The following is a 21,068-nucleotide window of genomic DNA, read 5'->3' as shown; positions in this document are numbered from 1 at the left end:
TGTCATAGCTTGTGTAGTGTTACATAATTATTTGCGAGAATACCAAAGTAGTGATGAAATATTTATGGTCTATGAACATGAAGATATAGTTGCGGAGGATATTGACCAACAAATGGCTCAAAGTAACAATGTTGGTTCGTCTTCTCGGTCACATGATCGAGAAATGCAAGTTCAACGTGAGAAAATTATCCGTACTATGTGGGAGGATTATATTAAAAACTAGTACACTACAATTTATGTTCAATTTTTTTTATTATATTAAAGTTAGATGAAACAATTACTTAAGTGGAGAACAAATAACTTCGTAATAATTTATTATGCGATTTTATAATTTTTTGTTTATTTAATAAGATTGAATAAACAATTGGGGCTATTTTAATAGTTTTACAACTTATGTGATTTTTATGTTTATGAGAAAATATACAACAAAAAAATTTCATATCGCATGTCCAAACTGTTAGAATAGGAATAGGTTTATACAATCTTAGTAGAATAGGAACAGGTTTATACAATCTTATTTAGAATTGAATAGGAATAGAAATAGGAATAGTAAATAGTATCCTACTTGGTAAAGGATTGTATTGTAGTATCTATAAATAGGGTCTCAATGTAATAATGTAGACAAAAACAACAAGTCAATAATATTCTTTTCCTATATTTCTCACATGTTAAAAGAATGACAAAAGTCCCACATCGGTGGTTAATGAGATGGGTGGACTCCTTATAAGGCTTGGGCGATCCTCCTTCCTTTGAGCTAGCTTTTGGGGTGTGAGTTAGGCCTAAGACCTAATTTAACATGGTATCAAAGCAATCATCTTCCCTTTGAGCTAGCTTTTGGGGTGTGAGTTAGGCCTAAGACCTAATTTAACATGGTATCAGAGCAGGGCCCGTCTCACCCGATGGTGGGGCCCCCAAAATCAAAATTGCCCACGCACCAGATGCTAAGCACTGGGCGTGAGGTGGGGTGTTAAAGAATGACAAAAATCCCACATCGGTGGTTAATGAGATGGGTGGACTCCTTATAAGGCTTGGGCAATCCTCCTTCCTTTGAGCTAGCTTTTGGGGTGTAAGTTAGGCCTAAGACCTAATTTAAAGTGGTATCAGAGCAATCATCTTCCCTTTGAGCTAGCTTCTAGGGTGTGAGTTAGGCCCAAGACCTAATTTAACATGGTATCAGAGCAGGGCCCGTCTCACACGATGTTGGGACCCCCAAAAATCAAAATTGCCCACGCACCAAATGCTAAGCACTGGGCGTGAGTGGGGTGTTAAAGAATGACAAAAGTCCCACATCGGTGGTTAATGAGATGGGTGGACTCCTTATAAGGCTTGGGCAATCCTCCTCCCTTTGAGCTAGCTTTTGGGGTGTGAGTTAGGTCTAAGACCTAATTTAACATGGTACCTTCAATTTCACCTCATGATTCCATATCATAATACCATATCATAATACCATATCGCATGGCTAAACGGGTCCTTAGTTATTTTGTGTACCTGTCGGCCTTAAGGGGGTCTGTTCGGGTTTATACTTAAACTTGCGTACGAGTGTACCTTTTGGGCTTATGGGGTCCAGTTAGATTGAGTTTAGTTGTACTTGGTTCTTTTCTATATTAGTACACTCGTGCGCATTTCTTTAAATTTTGCTTTGACCTCTATTGTGTCTAGATTCTATCATTTCATATTGCATTTACTTTTCACGTCTAGTCGGCCTATGATGCCTACTAAGTACATGTTGCTTTGGTACTCATGCTACACTCTACATTTGATTCGTGATGCAGGTCCGAGCACCAGCTATGAGTGTTGATCGTTTGAGCCTGCTACAGCTTTGGATTAGAGGTGAGGGTGAGCACTTGGCGTTAAGTCATGTCTCTATCTATACTTTGATAGCTAGTCTTCTGCTTTTTGAGATGAGCTTTTTATTTTGAGTCCACTTTTGGGACTTGTACTCTTTTGTTGTAGACAACTCCATACTAGTGACTTTCAGGTTTTGGGAGGGATCTATTGCATATATCTTTTGGTTTGTTTCCTTCAATTGTTCTATTTCTGTTATTAAATTACTACTTCCGCCTCGTTTCTACCCTTATATCCATTACTTAATGTTCTGGGTTACGAGTTGACTTACCTACTAGTGAGTTATAGTAGGTGTCATCATGACTCGAAGGATCGGGTCATGATAATCTCTTGCCAAACTCACCATTGGTAACTTTTGTCTTCTCTGAGATTCATGGAAGCACACGTGAAGGTGTTCAGAAGACTATGTTGTGTATTCGCAAGGATTTCTATTGAGCAGCAATGAAGACAACTATCAAGGATTACGTTGTTGTCTGTTCAGTTTGCCAACATAACAAGGCTGTTAATTTGAGTCCAGCAAAACTGTTACAACCTTTACAACTGCCAATCAAATCTGGTCGGATATGTCAGGGGATTATATAGATGGCCTACCAAAATCATGAGGTAAAACAATGTCATTTGTGGAGGTGGACAGGTTCTCTAAACATGCATATTTTATTTCTCTAGGCTCATCCGTATGATGCATCTTCGGGAGCAAGGGTTTTCTTTGAGAATATTGTTCGTTTGCATGGTATACAAGAATCAATTGCCAGTGATCGAGATGCCCTCTTCACTAGTATGCACTGGAAATAATTGTTTCTTTATGTGGGACTAAATTACACTTTTTCATCGGCTTATCATCCACAATCGGATGGTCAAACTGAGGCTGTTAATCGCACGATCGAGATGTATCAGCGATGCTTGGTGGGTGATTGTCATACGAAATGGATAGACTGGATTCCTGGGCAAAATTTTGCTACAACACTTCGTGCCATTCAGCACTTCACACATCCCCATTTCAAGTTGTTTATGGCCATGAGCCTCCCCAGTTGCAATCCTACATGGTTAGTTCATCCACATTCGAGGTGAACTCCAACGGGCACAACACAAGATAAAAACAATTTATGATAAGGGACATCGCGATGTGGAATTTTCTCCAGGATTTTGTCTGGTGACGTGTACAACCATATCGCCAAAAAAATTCTAGCTAGTCGTGTATATCATAAGCTTGCACCAAAATATTATGGTCCTTTTGCGGTCTTGAAGCGCATCGAATCTGTTGCTTATCAGCTTGGCCTACCTGCAGGTTGCAAGAAGCTTCATGATGTGTTTCATGAGTCACTTCCTAATCCATTCAAGTGGTGAGCTACCTGCAACTCCTACTACTCTTCTACCAGTTCAAGAAGGACGTGTTGTTCCCACCCCTTGCTTTGTGCTTCGATCTCGTCTTAATCATGGTAATGGGAAATTCTGTTTCAGCAGTATGTCCTATCTGCTGAGGACTCTAGTTGGGAGACAGCGCATCATTTCAAATCTGGTTTTCCAGACTTCAAGCTTGAGGACAAGCTTTTTCTCCAGGAAGGGAGCAATATTATTGATGTGTTTGTCAGGAAACAATATTACAGGAATTAATAGGTTAGATGATAATTAATATTTTCTAAATTATTTTGTTAGTCAAATAGAACTTCCCTAAGAGGATTAGGATTCTTATTATTTCAGTTTTATAGGACTTACGCTATTTCTATGGACTCTTGCCACCGTAAACCTCTATTTAAAAGGGTTGATGTTATTAGTAAACAAGATGGATTTTATCAAGTTACGGAGACACGGAACTTTCTCAAATAAGTTCCCAGGTCTGCAATTCCCATTAAATCTTCTCCAAGAAAACATTGAAGGCACCAATACTTCCGAGTTCCTTAATTTCTGGACTGAACATCCAAACTTCTTACATACTGTTCATAATAGTTGGGATGTCCATATACACGGTAACCCTTTGTACATTCTCCAACAAAAGATCAAAAACACTACCAAAACTCTTAGTTCTCAGTCCAGAAACACTTTTAGAGATATTTATGAAGAGCCTTAAAGATTGGAGACCTTGATCAGGGACCTGGAGGGTACTTGCCTCCCTAATAATACTCCTGAGAGTAGGGTGTGAATTCTCCAAATGAAAAGCTGAATTCATAGGAAATCTCAAAATTCAAGATTCTATCTTGAGCCAGAAAGCTACAGTAAGTGGTTCAATGAGGGGGAGGCCAGCACTGCTTATTTCCATGCCACTATCAAAGACAAAAGAAGGAGATTGACTATTAGAAGGATCCAAGACGAGAATAATAATTGGTTGGAATGAAATGAAGCTATTGCTGAAGGGGTCGTACACTTCTATCAGAACTTGTTTACTCATGAACCTAGCACCAATGACTACAGTGCTCTTAGTTGTATAGAGAGTTGTATCTCTGATGATGATAACAATATGATCAATGCCATTCTTTCATTACAAGAAGTTACTGACACAGTTTTTTCAACTGATACCAATAGCTCACCAGGGCTAGATAGGCTAAGTGGTATGTTCTACCATAAATGTTGGAATATTATCTCCAATGATGTTCATAATGCAGTTAAAACCTTTTTTAGAGGAGCTATTTTCACCAAAATTTACACTCACTGCATTGTCATGATGCCCAAAATAGACCACCCTCAAAGCTTTTCAGACCTTAGACCCATTAGCCACTACAATGTTTCTTCTAAAATCATCTCCAAAATCCTTAACTCCAAATTTCCAGTATCCTTCCTAAAATCATCTCCAAAAACCAAAGTGGTTTCATAAAGGGGAGGGTTCATCTCTGAAAATATTCTTCTAGCTCAGGAGATCATTAATGATATCAACAAACCCAGCAAGGGAGGCAATGTAGTCATAAAACTTGATATGACTGAAGCTTATGACAGTGTTTCTTGGAGTTTTCTAGGGAAGATTCTAAAGAAATTAGGCTTTAATGACCAGTGTATTTCCCATAACTGGTACTCTGTACTTGTTAATGGAAGAAGACATGGGTTTTTTCAATCTGAAAAGGGTCTTAGCCAGGGAGATCCTCTTTCCCCCTCTCTCTTTATTCTTAGTGCTGAAATTTTATCTCTAATGATGAACAATCCTCATAATACCGTTGGTTATAATAGTTTCTATATGAAGCTAATTGTCATAAAGTTTCTTTTGCAGATGATAACATACTCTTCTGCAATGGGAACAAGAGATCCATGAGAATGGTCCTGAATACTTTGGCTACTTACGAAAAGATCTCAGGACAACTCATCAATTAAAACAAGAGTTGTTTTTCGATGAGTACCAAGACCAAATTAGTCACAATCAACAAGATGACGGGAATGAGATATCAACAATTCCCCATCAAGTATTTGGGGTGTCCTTTGACCACTGGTAGGAAGAAAATAGAGTTATATTCTGATATAGTGAACAAAGTGGTAGGAAGGATTAGAGGTTGGCATACCAAGGGCTATCCTCATTAGACATGTTTTGCTTGCTCTTCCAATTCATTTGCTTGCTGCTATTAATCCTCCAAAGGGCACTTTGGAGCTCATTGAGAAATTGGTGGCTAGATTATTTTGGTCAGGTCAAGATAATGGTAATAAAAATCACTGGGCAGCATGGAAGAGCCTTTGCTACCCCTACACAGCGAAGGAGGTGCCAACTTCAAAAGCCTAACTGATACTTGAAAAGTGTTCAGAGCAAAACAATGGACCATGAGAACGACTAATTCTTTATGGAGCTCATTCATGTTAGCTAAATATTGTGATAGAGTACACCCTATTACTACAAGCTGGAACAAAGGGAACTCCCACATTTGGAAAGATATTTGGGATTACTCTCAACCCACAATGTTACTGTTACAGCCTTTCTACCACAAGATCTGAGCATGAAGATATCAAACATTTGTTCTGTCAAGGTGACCTAGCTAAGAAGATTTGGAGAAAGTTTGCAGGGCCCTTGGGCATTGGATTTAGAAGTGACAACCTCAACATGATCCTACTAAGTTGGTGGAACCACAAATCCAACAGCCCTATCACCAACTTCATTTCCAAGAACCTACTTCCTATTATTTGTTGGGAGCTATGGAAGTCGAGATGTAGCAACAAATTTGAAGGGACTAAGCCCTCACTCTATAGAACTAGTACTAATATCACAAATTTATTGTGCAGGTTATCAAGAAACAACTTAACAGAGTCCGGATTAGAGACAACTGGAGCTGTATTTGTCAAGCTTGTGATGCGGCTGTCCAATACAATACAAGTATTCCAGTAGCATGGATCAAACCTCCTCCTTTTAGAGTCAAACTCAATAGCGATGGTAGCTGCGTAGAAGGGCAATGTGGAGGAGGGGGAATCATCAGAGATCAAGAAGGGAACTTCATTTTTGCTTACACTATATCCCTAGGGGCTAGAACTAGCAACATTGCAGAAGCTGAGGCTATGATTTTTGGACTGAAATGGTGTGATGGCAAAGGTTTTGATATGGCTATGGGTGAAACTGATTCCCTGCTACTAGCCAAGTGTTCCAGAAAAGAGTAGAAACCTCCTTGGAATATCTACAACCAAATAAAAGAGATCCAAAAGATGATTGAAGATCATGACTACAATATGAACCATTGTTTCAGAGAAGCTAATAGACTGGCGGACAGTCTAGCAACGCTAAGTCATAAAGTTGTAGGAGTGAAGACCTTCAATCTCTTCTGTGAATTTCCCAGTAACATAAGGGGTCTGGTCCATACGGACAAATGGAGCTTACCAACATTTAAGAGTAAATCGGTAAAACTTGCCAACATCATATATGATCCTCTTTGATCTAAACCCATTATTACCTTTTTTTCCGTAGGAACAAAGTGTTAGTCTCATCTCAATGATCATGTAAAAAGTTTGGCATGTCAAGCTCAAATTGTAACTTTTTGCACATCAATGATTAATGGAGACTTTTTTTTTTAAAAAAAAAAAAAGGCCTGCAATTCCCTGAATGAATTGCAAAATTCAGCATTCATAGGCAGGTCAAGGAACAAGAACAAGGGCTTAGACGATTAGACCTAAGTGTTGGGCCTGATTTTCCAGTTAATCGTCCAACAACTCGATGCAAAACTTGAAACCTTAACAGTCTATTTAGAACTTTCCAAGGTATCCTTCAAGAGCTAAATAGAAGAAAGAAAAATCGCAAAGAGAAATAACCATATTAGTAAATGTTTATCCACACAATTGTTCAATCCCCGCTTAATCGTATATTATTTGCATTTCACAGAAGAAATTTCTAGTTACTAAGCAAGAATGATACAAACAATCACATACAAACATCTACAATATTCTAGAAACAATAGATTCTGCAAAGTGTTGTACCACCCCAGACAAAGACATCTTTTCACTTCAAGGCTCACAAAGACTTACTATCCTAGGAAATTGAAGGAATGGAGCAAGAATAGTAGGAGCAACTGGAAACAACAAAAGGAAGCAATCCTTGACAATTTGGCCAAATGGGAGATCCTTCAAGAGCAAGGAGCAAAGAGCACTTACCGATGATGAATTAATGCAAAAAAAAAATTTGGCAATGTCTTTTGAAGAAGTTGCCAAAAATGAAGAGATAAGGTGGAGACAAAGATCCAGAATACAATGGTTGAAGCAGGGGGATAAGAACACAAAGTTTTTCAATAAAATAGCTACATCTCGCAAAAGATACAACACCATAGAATCTTTAAAGGTGGAGGGAAGCAATGTCACTGATCCTACTGATATCAAGGAGGCCATCAAGAGTTTCTACGAAAATTTGTACCAGGAGACAGAAGTTTGGAGGCCAGAATTACAATTGTAGGGGATTACTTGTTTTAATGAGGATGAAAAGGAAGTTACAAAAACAAATTGAGGAGGAGGAGATTTTATAATGCATTAAACTTTGTGCGATGGAGAAAGCTCCTAGCTCTATGGTTTTCCCATGTCCTTTTATCTTATATGCTGGGAAGTAATGAAAGAAGACATCAAAGGTATGATACACAAGTTCTATAATAATCAGAGGACTGAGAGGAGTTTCAATGCAACATTTGTGGCTCTCATCCCCAAGAAAGTAGGTGCTTCTGAATTGAAGGACTTCAGACCTATAAGTCTAATCACAGGCATATACAAAGTGTTAGCAAAGATACTAGCTGAGAGACTGAAAAAGGTGGTGGATAAGTTGGTCAACAAGCATTGATCTAGAGTTGGCTGTTGTGGTGTTCGCTTTGAAAATATGGCGGGAGACAAATAATGGATGCTGCACTTATAGCTAGTGAATGTGTGGGTTCAAGATTGAAAGGTGTTGAGCCTCGTGTAATGTGCAAATTGGACATTGAAAAGGCATATGATCATGTAAATTGGAAGTTCCTGCTGAACACCCTTAGACAAATGGGCTTTGGAGAAAAGTGGTTGGGTTGGATTCATTTTTGCATCAGCACTGTCCGTTTTCCTGTTCTGGTGAATGGTGAACCAGTGGGCTTCTTCCCTTTAGAAAGGGGACTTAGACAAGGTGACCCCTTAACCCTCGTTCTATTTATCTTGCCAATGGAAGGTTTTGATAGTTTGATGAGAATAGCTATACAAAACAGATGGATCAAAGGTTTTCAGATACATGGTAGCAACGGACAAGTTAAAGAAATTTGTCACTTGCTTTATGCAGATGACACTATCATTTTTTGTGAACCTCAAGAGGACCAAATAAGATTCTACAATCTTACTGTTTTTTTAAGCTTCCTCGGGTCTGAAAGTGACTTGGGGGAAAAGTAATTTATTTCCAATCAAGGATGTGGCCAACATTTTGAATTTGGCAAATATTTTGGGGTGCAAAGTGGAGAATATGCCAACAGTTTACTTAGGTATGCCTTTGGGCAATGAACACAACAAACAACAACAACAACAACCCAGTGAAATCCCACTAGGTGGGGTCTGGGGAGGGTAAGTAGTACGCAGACCTTGCCACTACCTCGTGTAGGGGGCAATGAACACAAGAGTATACAAATTTGGGATGGCATTGTGGAGAAAATAGAAAGGAGATTAGCAAGATGAAAGGCTCAATATTTGTCTATGGGAGGCGGACACACTCTCATCAATTCAGTGCTAGACTCCCTTCCTACTTATGCAATGTCACTATTTCCATTAGCCCCCAAAGTTTTGAAGAAGCTGGACAAACTAAGGAGGGACTTCCTTTGGCATGAATGCAAAGAAATTGAAGGTTATAACCTAGTCAAATGGGAGATAACCTTGAAAAGCAGAGACAAAGGGGTATGGGTAATAAAGATTTAAGGAAACAAAACAATAGTCTTTTGATGAAGTGGTTATGGATGTATAATGGACAGGAGCAAGCCTTATGGAAGGATGTCATCAGATCCAAGTATGGTGAGTACAATCCTTGGTGCAGTAATGTTAGTGTTGATGCCTATAGGGTGGGGGTCCGGAGAACTATCAGAAACTTATGGCAAAAACTTGAAGTTAATACGTACATTGAAGTGGGAGATGGCAGGAAAACTAAGTTTTGGATAGATGCGTGGAACGAATAGATTCCTCTAAAAGAATCCTTTCCAGATCTCTTCTTACTATGTAGTAATCCAGATGCAAATATCAATGAATGTTGGACAGCACAAGGGTGGGGTGGGATCTGATCTTCAGAAGGTTTTTGAATGACTGGGAAGTGGAGAGAGTGGCCAAATTGCTAAAGCTATTAGAAAAATTCTCTGGCATCACCAATGCTCTTGATTCTTTGAGATGGAAACATAGTAAAGATGGGGTTTTCATGGTTAACAGGGCATACAAATGGAAAGTCCCCAGCAACGCAACTCTAAGCAGAGTTTGTGGAGAAAGGTATGGAGAACCTTAGCACCAACTAAGATAAAATGCTTTACATAGTTGGGTTGCTAGAAGGGCTTGCCTGACACATGAAGTGCTGAGGATAAAAGGAAAGATTATAGTATCTTGGTGTTCACTATGCGTGAACACAGCAGAGACCAACCAGCATCTATTCTTGCATTGCAACTTTACAACACAAATTTGGGCCATCTTCCTTAGTCTCACAAAGACAAACTGGACCATGCCCGAGCATACTGCAGACTTGTTGAGTTGTTGGATAAGAAAAGGGGAGAGCAAGAGCCAAAAGGCATGGTGGAGGATAATTCCACATTGCATTTGGTGGACTGTATGGAAAGAAGGAAATAGTAGAAACTTTGAAGATAGGTCCAATTCCATTCGGAAGGTTAGATGGGATTGAATTGCATCCTTTTATTTTTGGTGCAAAGAGGAAGGTTTAGAGGAAACAGAACAGAGTGTAGAATTATTAGGATCCTTGTAAGTATTTTTTTTTCTTCCTCTTCTTTTGTTCCCCTCTGTTTGCAGGTCACCAGCATATCCTTAATGCTGAAGAATACAACATTACCATTTTCAAAAAAAAAAAAGACTTACCATACAAAAAGCTATAAGAAGTTGAGCCCTTCTAGTGGCCCCCATCCAATAGTTCTAGATGCAGGAGATTTTAGCATGTTCATAAGTAGGTGGTAGATATAGAGGATGCAATAGGATAGCAACTTCAATCACAACATTGCAGGAAATCAAAATATTTCCCAAATTTAGAACACCAGCAAGGACACATGTCCTTTCAGAACCTAAATGCTTAGACATAGAAATGCGTACACTTGAGAATGTTACTTTATTGCTCCCCTAACCAATTAAGCTCCCATTGAGATGTAAATATGTAATGACTACTAGACTTTTAAACTATAACAATTTATTAATAATGATGACAGAAGAATCTTTTACATTAGGATGTCAATGACACTCCCACCTTTATTAAAGTATAACTAGGACCTGTTAATCATACTATGTCATTGTAGAACAGTTTTCTGTGGATGCTCAAATATGGACAGAACCAATCGTTCAGTTGAAATTTCAGAGAACACGGTTTGCTAAATGCTACACATTGTTAAGTCAAGTAAGAACTTTGAAATTATTAGAAAGGACAATAAAATCATTTCAAACTATGACTCTACTACTTATCTTCGATGAGGAAATTTCACTTTTGTGTTTTTTCTTCTTCTATTTTTAAATATTAAAACATTATTCACCTTTCATTTACTGGAAATAAAGCAACAAAAACCTGAACTGAAGTTCATAAGTTACCAAAATCACATTCGCTGCTGTTATTGCCACCTTTTGCAAGCAATTTCTGGGTCCATCCACAAAATTCAGAAAGAATCAAAGCCTTGTCGGTTGAACCAAGGAAACTTTTCAAGTCTTCAGGTGTTTTTAGAATTTTGAAGGGAAGCTGTTCTGGCAACAGAGACATAACATAATGGACAGATGACAATATGTTCTGCACACGAAGTCTTCCCATATACTTGTAGGAGTGTGAGTGATGATAATAAAATATTGTTATTCCCTCATCAGCTCCAACTGCATCTGCCAGCATTCTCTCACTGCTTCTATATAAAACCATCAGCTTCAGTGAAGCAAATCTTCCTTGATCATGAGAAACTACGCCAGCCAACTCCTTCATAAGGGACCGAGACTCACCCGACCCTAATCAATAAGCAAACTCATCAGGCAATATATAGAAGTGCATAAGAATCTAATGGAATATGGTTGCACCCACGTGTCCCAATTACCATGTCTCCAACAAAATAAACCCTAATCAGTTTTCTGTATTATTAGAGCTAAAGGATGGGATAGAGGAGCAACGCATTAAACTAAAAAAAAAATAGAAAAAGGAAAATTGTACAATAGTAACAAAAATAGTCTAACACGGAAGCAATCACTAATTTTAAATCAACTCAAAACAAATAGTAGCAGAGCGGTGACAACCAACAGAACCAAGGTAATAAAGTTGTACGTAGCTAATGACAAATCGGGTGCCCCCCTTTAGAACCTTAAATTGTCTAGTGATGACAGATTAAACCTAAAAAGGATATTAAGGATTCGGCAGGCTATCATGTTATACTCCGGCCCACATTTGATACTGATAGATGATTCAAATGGTTTGTAGCTCTTAAGGTCCTTTTCTGTGACAACTTGAGCTTAAGTTTCACATTTTAGGTATACTCTAGCCCACATTTGATTCTGATAGATGATTCAAATGGTTTGTAGCTCCTCAGGTCCTTTTGTCTGACAACTTGAGATTAAGTTTCACTTTTTAGGAAATAGAGGATGAAAGCATATCTTAAGCTGAGGGTCTATCGCAAACAAACTCTCTACCTCCAAAGGCAGGGGTAAGGTATGCATACACACTACCCTCCCCAGACCCTATTTGTGAGATAACACTGGGTATGTTGTTATTGTTGTACAGGATGAAAGCATATAAGATATTTGCACCTATAGCTGGACCCAAGTGACAACCAGTAGTCCATTAAAGAAATTAAAAATAAGGAACAATGACAACCTGATTTCTAGCACTATACTCAATTTCATCGCAAAGTAGCCACCCTGCACACCTCTCAAAACTTCTTATCTTTACTGAACCAAAAGCATAAAGCTTGAGTAGACAAAGTCCCTTATAATGTCCAGCAGTAAAGCTGAATAGCATTCTGCACAATCCTTTTCGAATAAATTTTTTATTAAAGAATAGCATCTAGACCGTGCAATAGATGAGTAGTACAACCCCAGTAATATGCATCTTAGTACACTAGCTACACGTGAAAAGTACTATGGAAATTAACCATCCTATCTACTTGCTGTACATTCTACTTCTTAAACCAAAAGGCTATGAGAGCTAAATATCTATGTTTTGACGTACAAATACTTTATTTTATTTTTTTAAAATTGGTAACTTGTGTGTATAACTATGTTGCTCGGACTCTTCAAAAATGCCAAAGGGTGCGTGTCGGATTCGCCAAAAGTAGTGTATTTTTGAAGAATCTGAGACGGGTGCGGCATCAAAAGTGAAGAGTCCGCGCAACTAAGGTGTATAATAGATAAACCAGTACATAGGTTGTATTGATACCATATTTAGTTATTTACAAATGCACTTCAGGGTATTCAAAGCTAAGTTGTAACATGGGTGCTTTTTTTTGTTTTCACCACTGCAGGGCAGTCGGGCAACTCTGCACAACTTCAGCCACACACACAATCTTCTAGGAACTTGGAAAAATTCAAAGGCAAGAGCGAACAGCAAGAACACAAAGTTTACAGGATGAATCCCAACCTTTTTATTATCTCTCTGATATATACAAGTGGAATTTCGAAATTTAGAAGGCTTACAACTGAATAATGCCGTAGCCAAATTTCTGCCAACAAAAAAAATCTGCCTGGTGGCAATTACAAAGGGGAGGAGCGTGCCTGGCACATGCCAGTCCCTTGACGATTGTGTGTGTGGCTGAAGTTGTGCAGAGTTGAGTGACCTCCATCCTAAATACGACTCAGAACATCTATAATATCAACTGAATCTTTTGAGTAGGTTTGTTTACACCAAAAAATAAAAATTCAAAAGATAATTCAGCTTGATCATTAAAGGAGTTGCCAACATCCTCAAAGCATCGGGAATTTATTTCCTTCTAATTGTCCACCAAATACTTACTAGGACAGTTCTCCATCTATCCCTATATATTGCCTGAGAACCTAATTCCTCCTAGCTGTTTAGAACATCAATAATCCTTTCGGGCATTGTCCAAAATATCCCTCTAAGGTCGATGAACATTCTCCCAAGTTATTATGTAATGTTTTTGCAATGTAAGAATAGATGATTAATTATCTCTGCTTTCTCACCACATAGATAGCATCGGGAGCATAAAGAGATCTTTCTTTTTGCCAAATTCTGAAAAGACTCTCTGGCCAGCAGCCAAACAAAACAAGAAACTTTGTGTGGGATTTAGTCTTCCAAATGTGTTTCCATGGCTAGTTTGTCACCTGATGGATGGTCTGATTCATTAAGCTATATGCAATGCCACCTTAAATGAGCCCCTGTTGTGTCCCAGCCGCCATAATTTATCAGACCCCTCCAGTAGGCCACTGAAGAGTTCTAGTGCCTTGTAAAATTTTGTCATCTTCTGAATCTTCCATTCGTTTAGCAATTTTCTTAAGGTAAGAAGATCCCATCCTTGGTCTGGACTAAGTTCTGCAATATTCTTCTACTAGTGAAAAAAATAGGACGGAGCTCTCCTGTAAGCTACCATTCCCAAGCCAGATGTCCTTCCAGAATTATACTCTAACAGATGTATTGTTCTTCAATTCAGGATATAGAGCCCTTATGGATCTCCATTCTCCACAGACTAACTCCATGAGGTGTATTTACATCTTTGGTCATCCATATCTTCCTCCCCATACTTTGCTTCAATGACTCTTCCCCATAGTTCTGAATCTCATAGTCACTTCATTTTAAGAATTTTGTTCTGAATTTTCAGAATTCTAATACTCAATCCTCTCGGATTTTTGCCAATGATAACAACTTTCCACTTAAGCAGGTGAAAGCCTCTCTTTTCCTTATTTCCTAGCCATAGAAATGTCCTTCTGATTTTATCAAGTCTATCGATGCCACAAAAATGTGGAAGTGCATCTAACACAAAATTGATAAGAGTGAACCTACCTCCCACAAATAGGTATTGTGACTTCCATCTAGTCAGCTTACTTTCACATTTTTCTATAACATTGTTCCAAATCACCTTCGATTTTGACTTAGCTCCCAATGGTATTCCCAAGTAGATAGTAGGTAAAGAGTCAACATCACCACCTAGGATTATGGCCAGTTGGGCAATATCAGGCACTTCATTGATAAGATAAATGCAACTCTTCCTCTAGTTAATGTGAAGCGCAGATATTCCTTCAAATAACACTAAAATTACTCTCAAGTACTCTAGTTGCTTTCTATTAGCATCACAAAAGATTAGCATATTATCAACATGTTGTAGATGAGTGACTCCTAACTTGCTATTGTTATTCCCGTTCATCTCAAATCCTTTTATCCAACCATAGGAGCTTGTAGTCTTAATCGAATTCTTAAGACTCTCCATTGCCAAAATAAATAGAAAGGGAGACAAGACCTTACCTAAGATCTCTAGGAGCTCCACGTGATGAGAACAGAGAAACTCACAATTGAGATACAAGGTTCAACCTATTTGATCCATTTGGATCCAAAACTCATCCTTTCCATCATATAAACCAGGAAAAATACAACTAAAATGATCATATGCTTTTTCAATATCCAGTTTGCAAAGGAATCTAGGTTTATTTAGTGTGATCCTAGAGTCAACTGCTTCATTGGCGGCCACCAAGACAACATCCAGGACCTTTCGTCCTTAAATGAAAGTCATTTGTTGAGAATCCACAAGCTTTGATGCTACCCCTTCTAATCTTTCGGTTAGTGCTTTTGCAAATAGCTTGTAAACACTGCCTATCAGATTGATAAGCCTAAAATCTCCCAATTCCTTGGCACCTTTCTTCTTTGGAATTCATGCTACGAATGTTGCATTAAGCTTCTTTCGAAGATTTTCCTTATTGGCTTCAAAGTATCTCTGACTTCTTCTCTTCCACATAATCCACCATTAGGATTGGTGTAGGGTTCCCGTTCCACAAATTTCTTTTCTTTCGAACTCATGACATACGCCCTACCAACACATGGCATGACGCATCCTTATTACTGAACCAAAGCTTTGAGGAATCAACTCACAAACCTACTCTTTTTTTCAAAAAAAAATATGACAAATCTATCTATCACTACTTTAAAAGCTCACTTGAGTATAGTATTTATAAGAATAAAGCTTCAATTTGCTTACTATCCATGTGGTCCACTAGTTCATTAGTAACACAAAGAACATTTAACATTGCAGCACTCTATGTTCACAAAGTACATTTAACAAAATATCTTAAGCGAATGGACGCTAAATCACTTCTAAAGAACCTTTGTGTCAGCGCCTGTTTTAACCATAACAACTATACAAACATCTAAGCATAAATGATATCAATTTTGATATGATTCAAAATAGAGGTGGGTCTGTCTTGTAGAAAAACCCTCAATTTTCAGAACAGTTCAATGGAGGCGAACATAAGTAAAGTAAAAACTAATTTCAATGTAAAGAAGATTAAAAGAGAAGTAGGATTACAAGGGACAGTAACCAAAAGAAGAAGATGGGGATGGAGGCGAATCTGGGAAGAGTGGTTGAGCTTCGAGAGGATCTGCCATTGGACTAACGAGTTGCTGCTGCCGACTTCAGCACCATCGGCAAGAAGAAACGCCGCCGACGCCAATATTAGCAGTAGAAGCAGGATTCTAATATTCGTCCTCATTTTCCGACGAGAAATATCTCAGGTTTCCAACCACCTCATTTTTACTTACCTGAGATAATTAAATAAAGGTGTCAAGTCTTGCTTTGGGTTTTGGTGACCTATGATCAAGATAGTGTCAAATCCATATAAAATGTAATTAAGTAAATTCTGGATCAAATTAACATTTTCAAAATTTTCTAATCTTTTGTAAAATACAAAAAAATACTTTGTTTTTCAACTTTTACAATTCTATCCAAACCATTTTAAAAAAAGTAAAAGAAAATAGAATCTTCTCTTCTTCTTCTCCCAACATTCTCTCTTTTCTTCTTCTTCTCCAACATTCTGTCTTCTCTTCTTCTTCTTCCTTAGAAAATTTGAAAATCCGACTATCAAAAAAAATATTCTCCCCCATTATCTTATCTTCCTCCTCATCACCGGTCGTGACTCTCTCCTCTTTCTGAACTGAAGATTGTGTTCGACTTAAAATGGGTAAGTCATTTTTTTGAAATGTTTTACAATTTTCGAACTATACTAAGTTTTTCTCTTGGGTTAATGAACAATAAATCGTTCTATAGATGTGAAAATTGAATAATGGTACCTATTATTTATTATTTTTGAAAGAAAATCAACAAACCCAAAAAGCCCTAATTTTGAGGAAATGTATATATATTGTTAACATTCAGTGAAAATTTATTTTTTGTTACTTTTGTTGTTCTTTTTGTGACATTTTGTTCATATGATTTTAGAAATATAGTCTTGTTCAATTGTCAACATATATTTCATTTGTTGAAAGATGTGTCGTATGTTGCTACATTTTAGTGATATGTTGGTATATATTCCAACAGAGTTGTCATATGTTGGAACATATCACCTATGTGTTAGGGCAACAAAATGGTCATCTGTAGTAACAGAAGATTAATCTGTGGCACATGAAGATTCATCTGTGGCAACAAAAGGTACATATATGGTGATAACAACATGGATAGCATGCATCGCGTAAAAAGCATTAGAGGAGCTTGATGGACACCTTTTTTTATTTACCTTGTAGATGAAATGATACAAGAAGCTTCATCCATGACAACATCACAATCTTTTATTGGAGTTGTTTCCTCTTGTAACATCAAATGCTCTTTTTGTCTAGTTTGCCTATGCGAGCAGCAACATGATTATTTTATTAGTCGTGTTAAAGAACTCACTGATTTTTTTAAGGAAATGACTTATAATATTGTTGTACATACATCCAAGAAGATTTCACAGACTTTGAAGTGTAAGAGGTTGAAAAAAATCTATTTCCCAATCACTATCTATAATTAGTAAAAGAAAAAAAATCAATGACTACTGCTCCAGTATCACACTCAAACCCAAAAGGCAAGGAGAAGGAGATGGAGGAGGAGGAGAAAGAGAAGGAGAAGGAGCAAGAGAAGAAGAAGGAGAAGGAGAAAGTGAAAAAGAAAGAGAAAGAGAAAGAGAAAAAGAAAGAGAAGAAAGTCGAAGTCATCAGTTGTGATGTGAAGCAACAATATCTATTTGAAGGTTTTAACATTGACGGTGAGGGTCCAACTGAACTAATGCCATCCTTCTCGCAATGGATAAACGAGGGTCTTTACAAGCATCATGCATAAAAGTAAAGTCGTTCAACTATTATTAGTATTTCTTCTTGTTGTCCACTAAATAATTATTTATAATGATTGCACAATTGCATAAGAGACAAGGACGATCACTACGTAGCCAATTGCTCGGATCTTGAGTTCAAACAAGTAGATTTTGTAGTTGCATTTCCAAAGAAGAAGGACTGGTTCTACGTAATGTCTCAACCCAATAAGTGTTGGACTAATGAGGTAAATTCATGCCCACTTTTATCTTTTGATTAAGACATGAATACCTACAAATAAATTGATACAGAAATACACTTGTTGATGCATCTGTGCAGCATGTGGATGTCATTTTATACTATTTGCTAAAGAAGTCAAAGCAACAGAGTCATTCTAAATATCGATATACCACTACTAATTATTTTTTCTCAAAACATACATTGACAATGCCAGTGTTGTTCCTGGATATGAAAATAAAATCGTTGACACTATCAAAGGGTTTGGTATACCTAGTGGACTGCCTTGGCACCTCACAAATGAGGTTTATGTCCCTGTAAATTGTAATGGGGAGTTTCATTGGGTCTTGGTAGCGTTGTATTGAAGGAACGGTGCATAAAGGTGTATGATTCGATGTCCTCATCTAGGACTAACAGAAAATTGTGCTCCGAGATTCAAAAGTTGTCCTACATTGTTGCCAAAGTACCTTGAATCCAGTGGATTTTTTTTATCAAAAAGACCAAACCAACTGGTCAGTTCTTGAATCTTACCAAGGAAAGAAACAAATCTCACCCATTCGAAGTCAGACATGTTACTGGTATTGCCCAACAAGCAAGCAATAGTCTGTAAGTATCACATTATGTTTTTGTCTTATCACTATTGAAATGTGATGTTATTAGATTCTCTAATTTATGATATACCATACAGAGATTGTGGACTTTTTGTTGTTGCATATGCTGAGTTTTTGAGTGATGGACTACAAGTATCATCTGATGGAATTAGTTTTGAAGCCCTTCACATGAGATATGCTTCACTCCTATGGAATTATGGGATTTTAAAGGCTCGGAGTGGCTATGTTAGTAACAATGAAGACCCACAGAGGCCTAGACCTAAAAAGGCAAAGTTCGATGAAAATGTTGTGGTTACCACCAGTGATTAGATTGATGGTTATGTATACCATTGTGAATTACCTTTTTGTTTATAAGTTGTATAAAACAATTGGTGAAGTGTTCATTTTTGCTGATAATATTAATATTAATGATTATTATTATTATGATTATTTTGTATACAAATGTCAATTATGATGGAAAGGAAGAAATGTGGTGTCTGTGGCAACATATATAACCTATGTTGTAAAAACACCACAGAATTATCTGCATGTGCCCCAACAGAAAGGATACATGTGGCAACATGTCACAGAAAGAAGATATGTAGTAACATATGTCACAAAAAGGAGATATGTGGCAATATATATAACCTCTGTTGTAAAAAATACTACAGAATTATCTGCATGTGCCCCAACAGAAAGGATATATGTGGCAGCATATGTCACACTTTGAATTGTCAAAATTCAAAAAAAAAAAAAAAAAGGTTTAGAACAATTGTCCCTTCATTTGTCCCTCTCCCCTCTCCTCTATAAAATGTTGTTTCGTTTCATATTCCAAATTTAATTTATTTTTACTAATTTCTATTTTCTTTTCTCTTCTTTCCTTTCTCTTGTTCCATTATTCCTTCACAGATCAAGGTTGTTGTTGCGATATTTTCTACAACATCACTGATAATCTGTTACGATCCTCATCTACAACAAGGCGTCGTTGCCCTCATCATTTCTAGTTTATCGTTGATATCTTCTCAGGTAAAATTTAATTAGGGTTTTGAAATACTTACTGGTATTAAATCAGGACATTTTTAGTGGTTTTATCACTTATTTGTTTGTAGGATGGTTGGGTAGTTATTCCTTTTGAAATATTATCTGATTTCAAAAAGCTTAATTGTAGTTTGTTGGTTAGGGTTTAGGGAGGGGTTTTGTGGGTTTGTTGGTTGGTTCATGTGTGGTATTGAATCGTATTTGTTGTTTGTGTTGTTGTGTATTGTGTTGTGTGCTGTCTTGTTGTGTTGTGTTGTTGTGTTTGGTTGCTGTTATTTTTGTTAAGAAATATTTGATTTTTGTGGTTGCAGATACAAATATAATGCCTCCTATCAAAAGAAAAATTGTATTAGCAAATGAAACAACTGACACAAAGATCCAGAAGTGGCTTAGGACTAAAACTTGTAGGAAGAAGTATGAAAATTCGACTACCACTCTTTTAGAAGAACTTGCATCTAAAACAGTTTCTTCTTCTCAAGTAGAACTAGAATTTTCCCAAAAAGAATATGAAGAAAGAGAAAAAGAAAAAAATGAAGTTGATGATGATGGAGAAAGAGCAGAAGAAGTTGAGGAAGAAGAGGGAATAAAAAGGAAGTTGAGGAAGATAGAGGAAAACAAAAAGAAGTTGAGGACGAAGAATGAAAAATAAAGAAGTAGTTGAGGAAGAAGAAGGAAAAAAATAAAGAAGTAGTTGAGGAAGAAGAAGAAAAAACATATGAAGTTGATGAAGGCAAAGGAGAACAAAAAGAAGTTGAGGAAGAAGAACAAGAAAAAAATGAAGTTGAGGATGATGATGGAATCAAAACTATCAATGCACACACTTTCCCTATGCATTTGCAGCCTAATGCTGCTGGTGATAGCATTATGAGGTCAGCCATGGGAAAATCTTTCGACACCTTTAGGATCAAGCTCAAGTAGAAGGGTTTGGAAAATTATTTTAGGAATAGTTGTTTTGGTCATTTTCTTGATTTGCCAGAGAAAAGTAATGCACGTTTTCAAATGACCATGGTCTATGAAATTCTGAAAAGAAGGTTCATTTTTCAGAATCCTGAAAAGAAGGATGAGGTTTTGATTAATTATTGTGGCATGCCACTCTTCTTTTGCAGAAGAGAGTTTGCCATAGTTTCAGGGTTAAAATGCCATCCTCCTTTTGAGCCTATCCCTGAATTCATAGTAAAAAAAGAACCATGGAGACGAAAGAAAGGAGAAAACAAAGAAACAAGATAGTCAGCTGAGGAGCAGTACTTAGTGTCCCTTGTTGGCACAAGCCTAAAACAATCTCGATTTATCATATTTGTTGAATGACGAGGATACATCAAGGAAGCACACAGAGTCATTGTGCTTACTTTGGTTTGTACATAATGTACATTTGGCCAGAGATGTCAACAACAACATATCCCTTATGGGTGAATTTATCTCAGGATATTGAGGTTTCAACAACTATCCTTGGGGTCATGAGAGCTTTGAATTAACTGTAAAATACTTGTTGAAATCTTTAGGACCAAAGACCAATAACTTATTTGGCTTTCCATGGGCTT

The 21,068-nt window shown here is 37.3% G+C and overlaps 1 protein-coding gene across 4 annotated transcripts in view; it reads right to left on the bottom strand.

Moving 5' to 3' along the window:
- Positions 1-16,175, bottom strand: part of LOC102605046 (uncharacterized) — a 55,751-nt gene extending 39,576 nt beyond the window's left edge. For 2 of the 4 annotated variants that reach the window (XM_006345252.2, XM_015307781.1), the window contains exons 1-2: positions 15,912-16,175; positions 11,005-11,403 (exon numbers count right to left, since the gene is read on the bottom strand). In XM_006345252.2, the coding sequence (XP_006345314.1) occupies positions 11,005-11,403; positions 15,912-16,095 (583 nt within the window). In that variant the 5' untranslated portion in view covers positions 16,096-16,175. Of the gene's footprint in view, positions 1-11,004; positions 11,404-15,911 lie in introns of those variants that run through there. The other 2 variants (XM_006345251.2, XM_015307780.1) reach the window with 2 other exon arrangements.
- Between the last annotated feature and the right edge of the window lie 4,893 nt (positions 16,176-21,068).

The sequence above is a fragment of the Solanum tuberosum genome, unplaced genomic scaffold (assembly GCF_000226075.1).
Source record: "Solanum tuberosum cultivar DM 1-3 516 R44 unplaced genomic scaffold, SolTub_3.0 scf00066, whole genome shotgun sequence".
Classification (NCBI taxonomy): Eukaryota; Viridiplantae; Streptophyta; class Magnoliopsida; order Solanales; family Solanaceae; genus Solanum; species Solanum tuberosum.
This window is presented reverse-complemented; position numbering and strand designations above follow the sequence as displayed.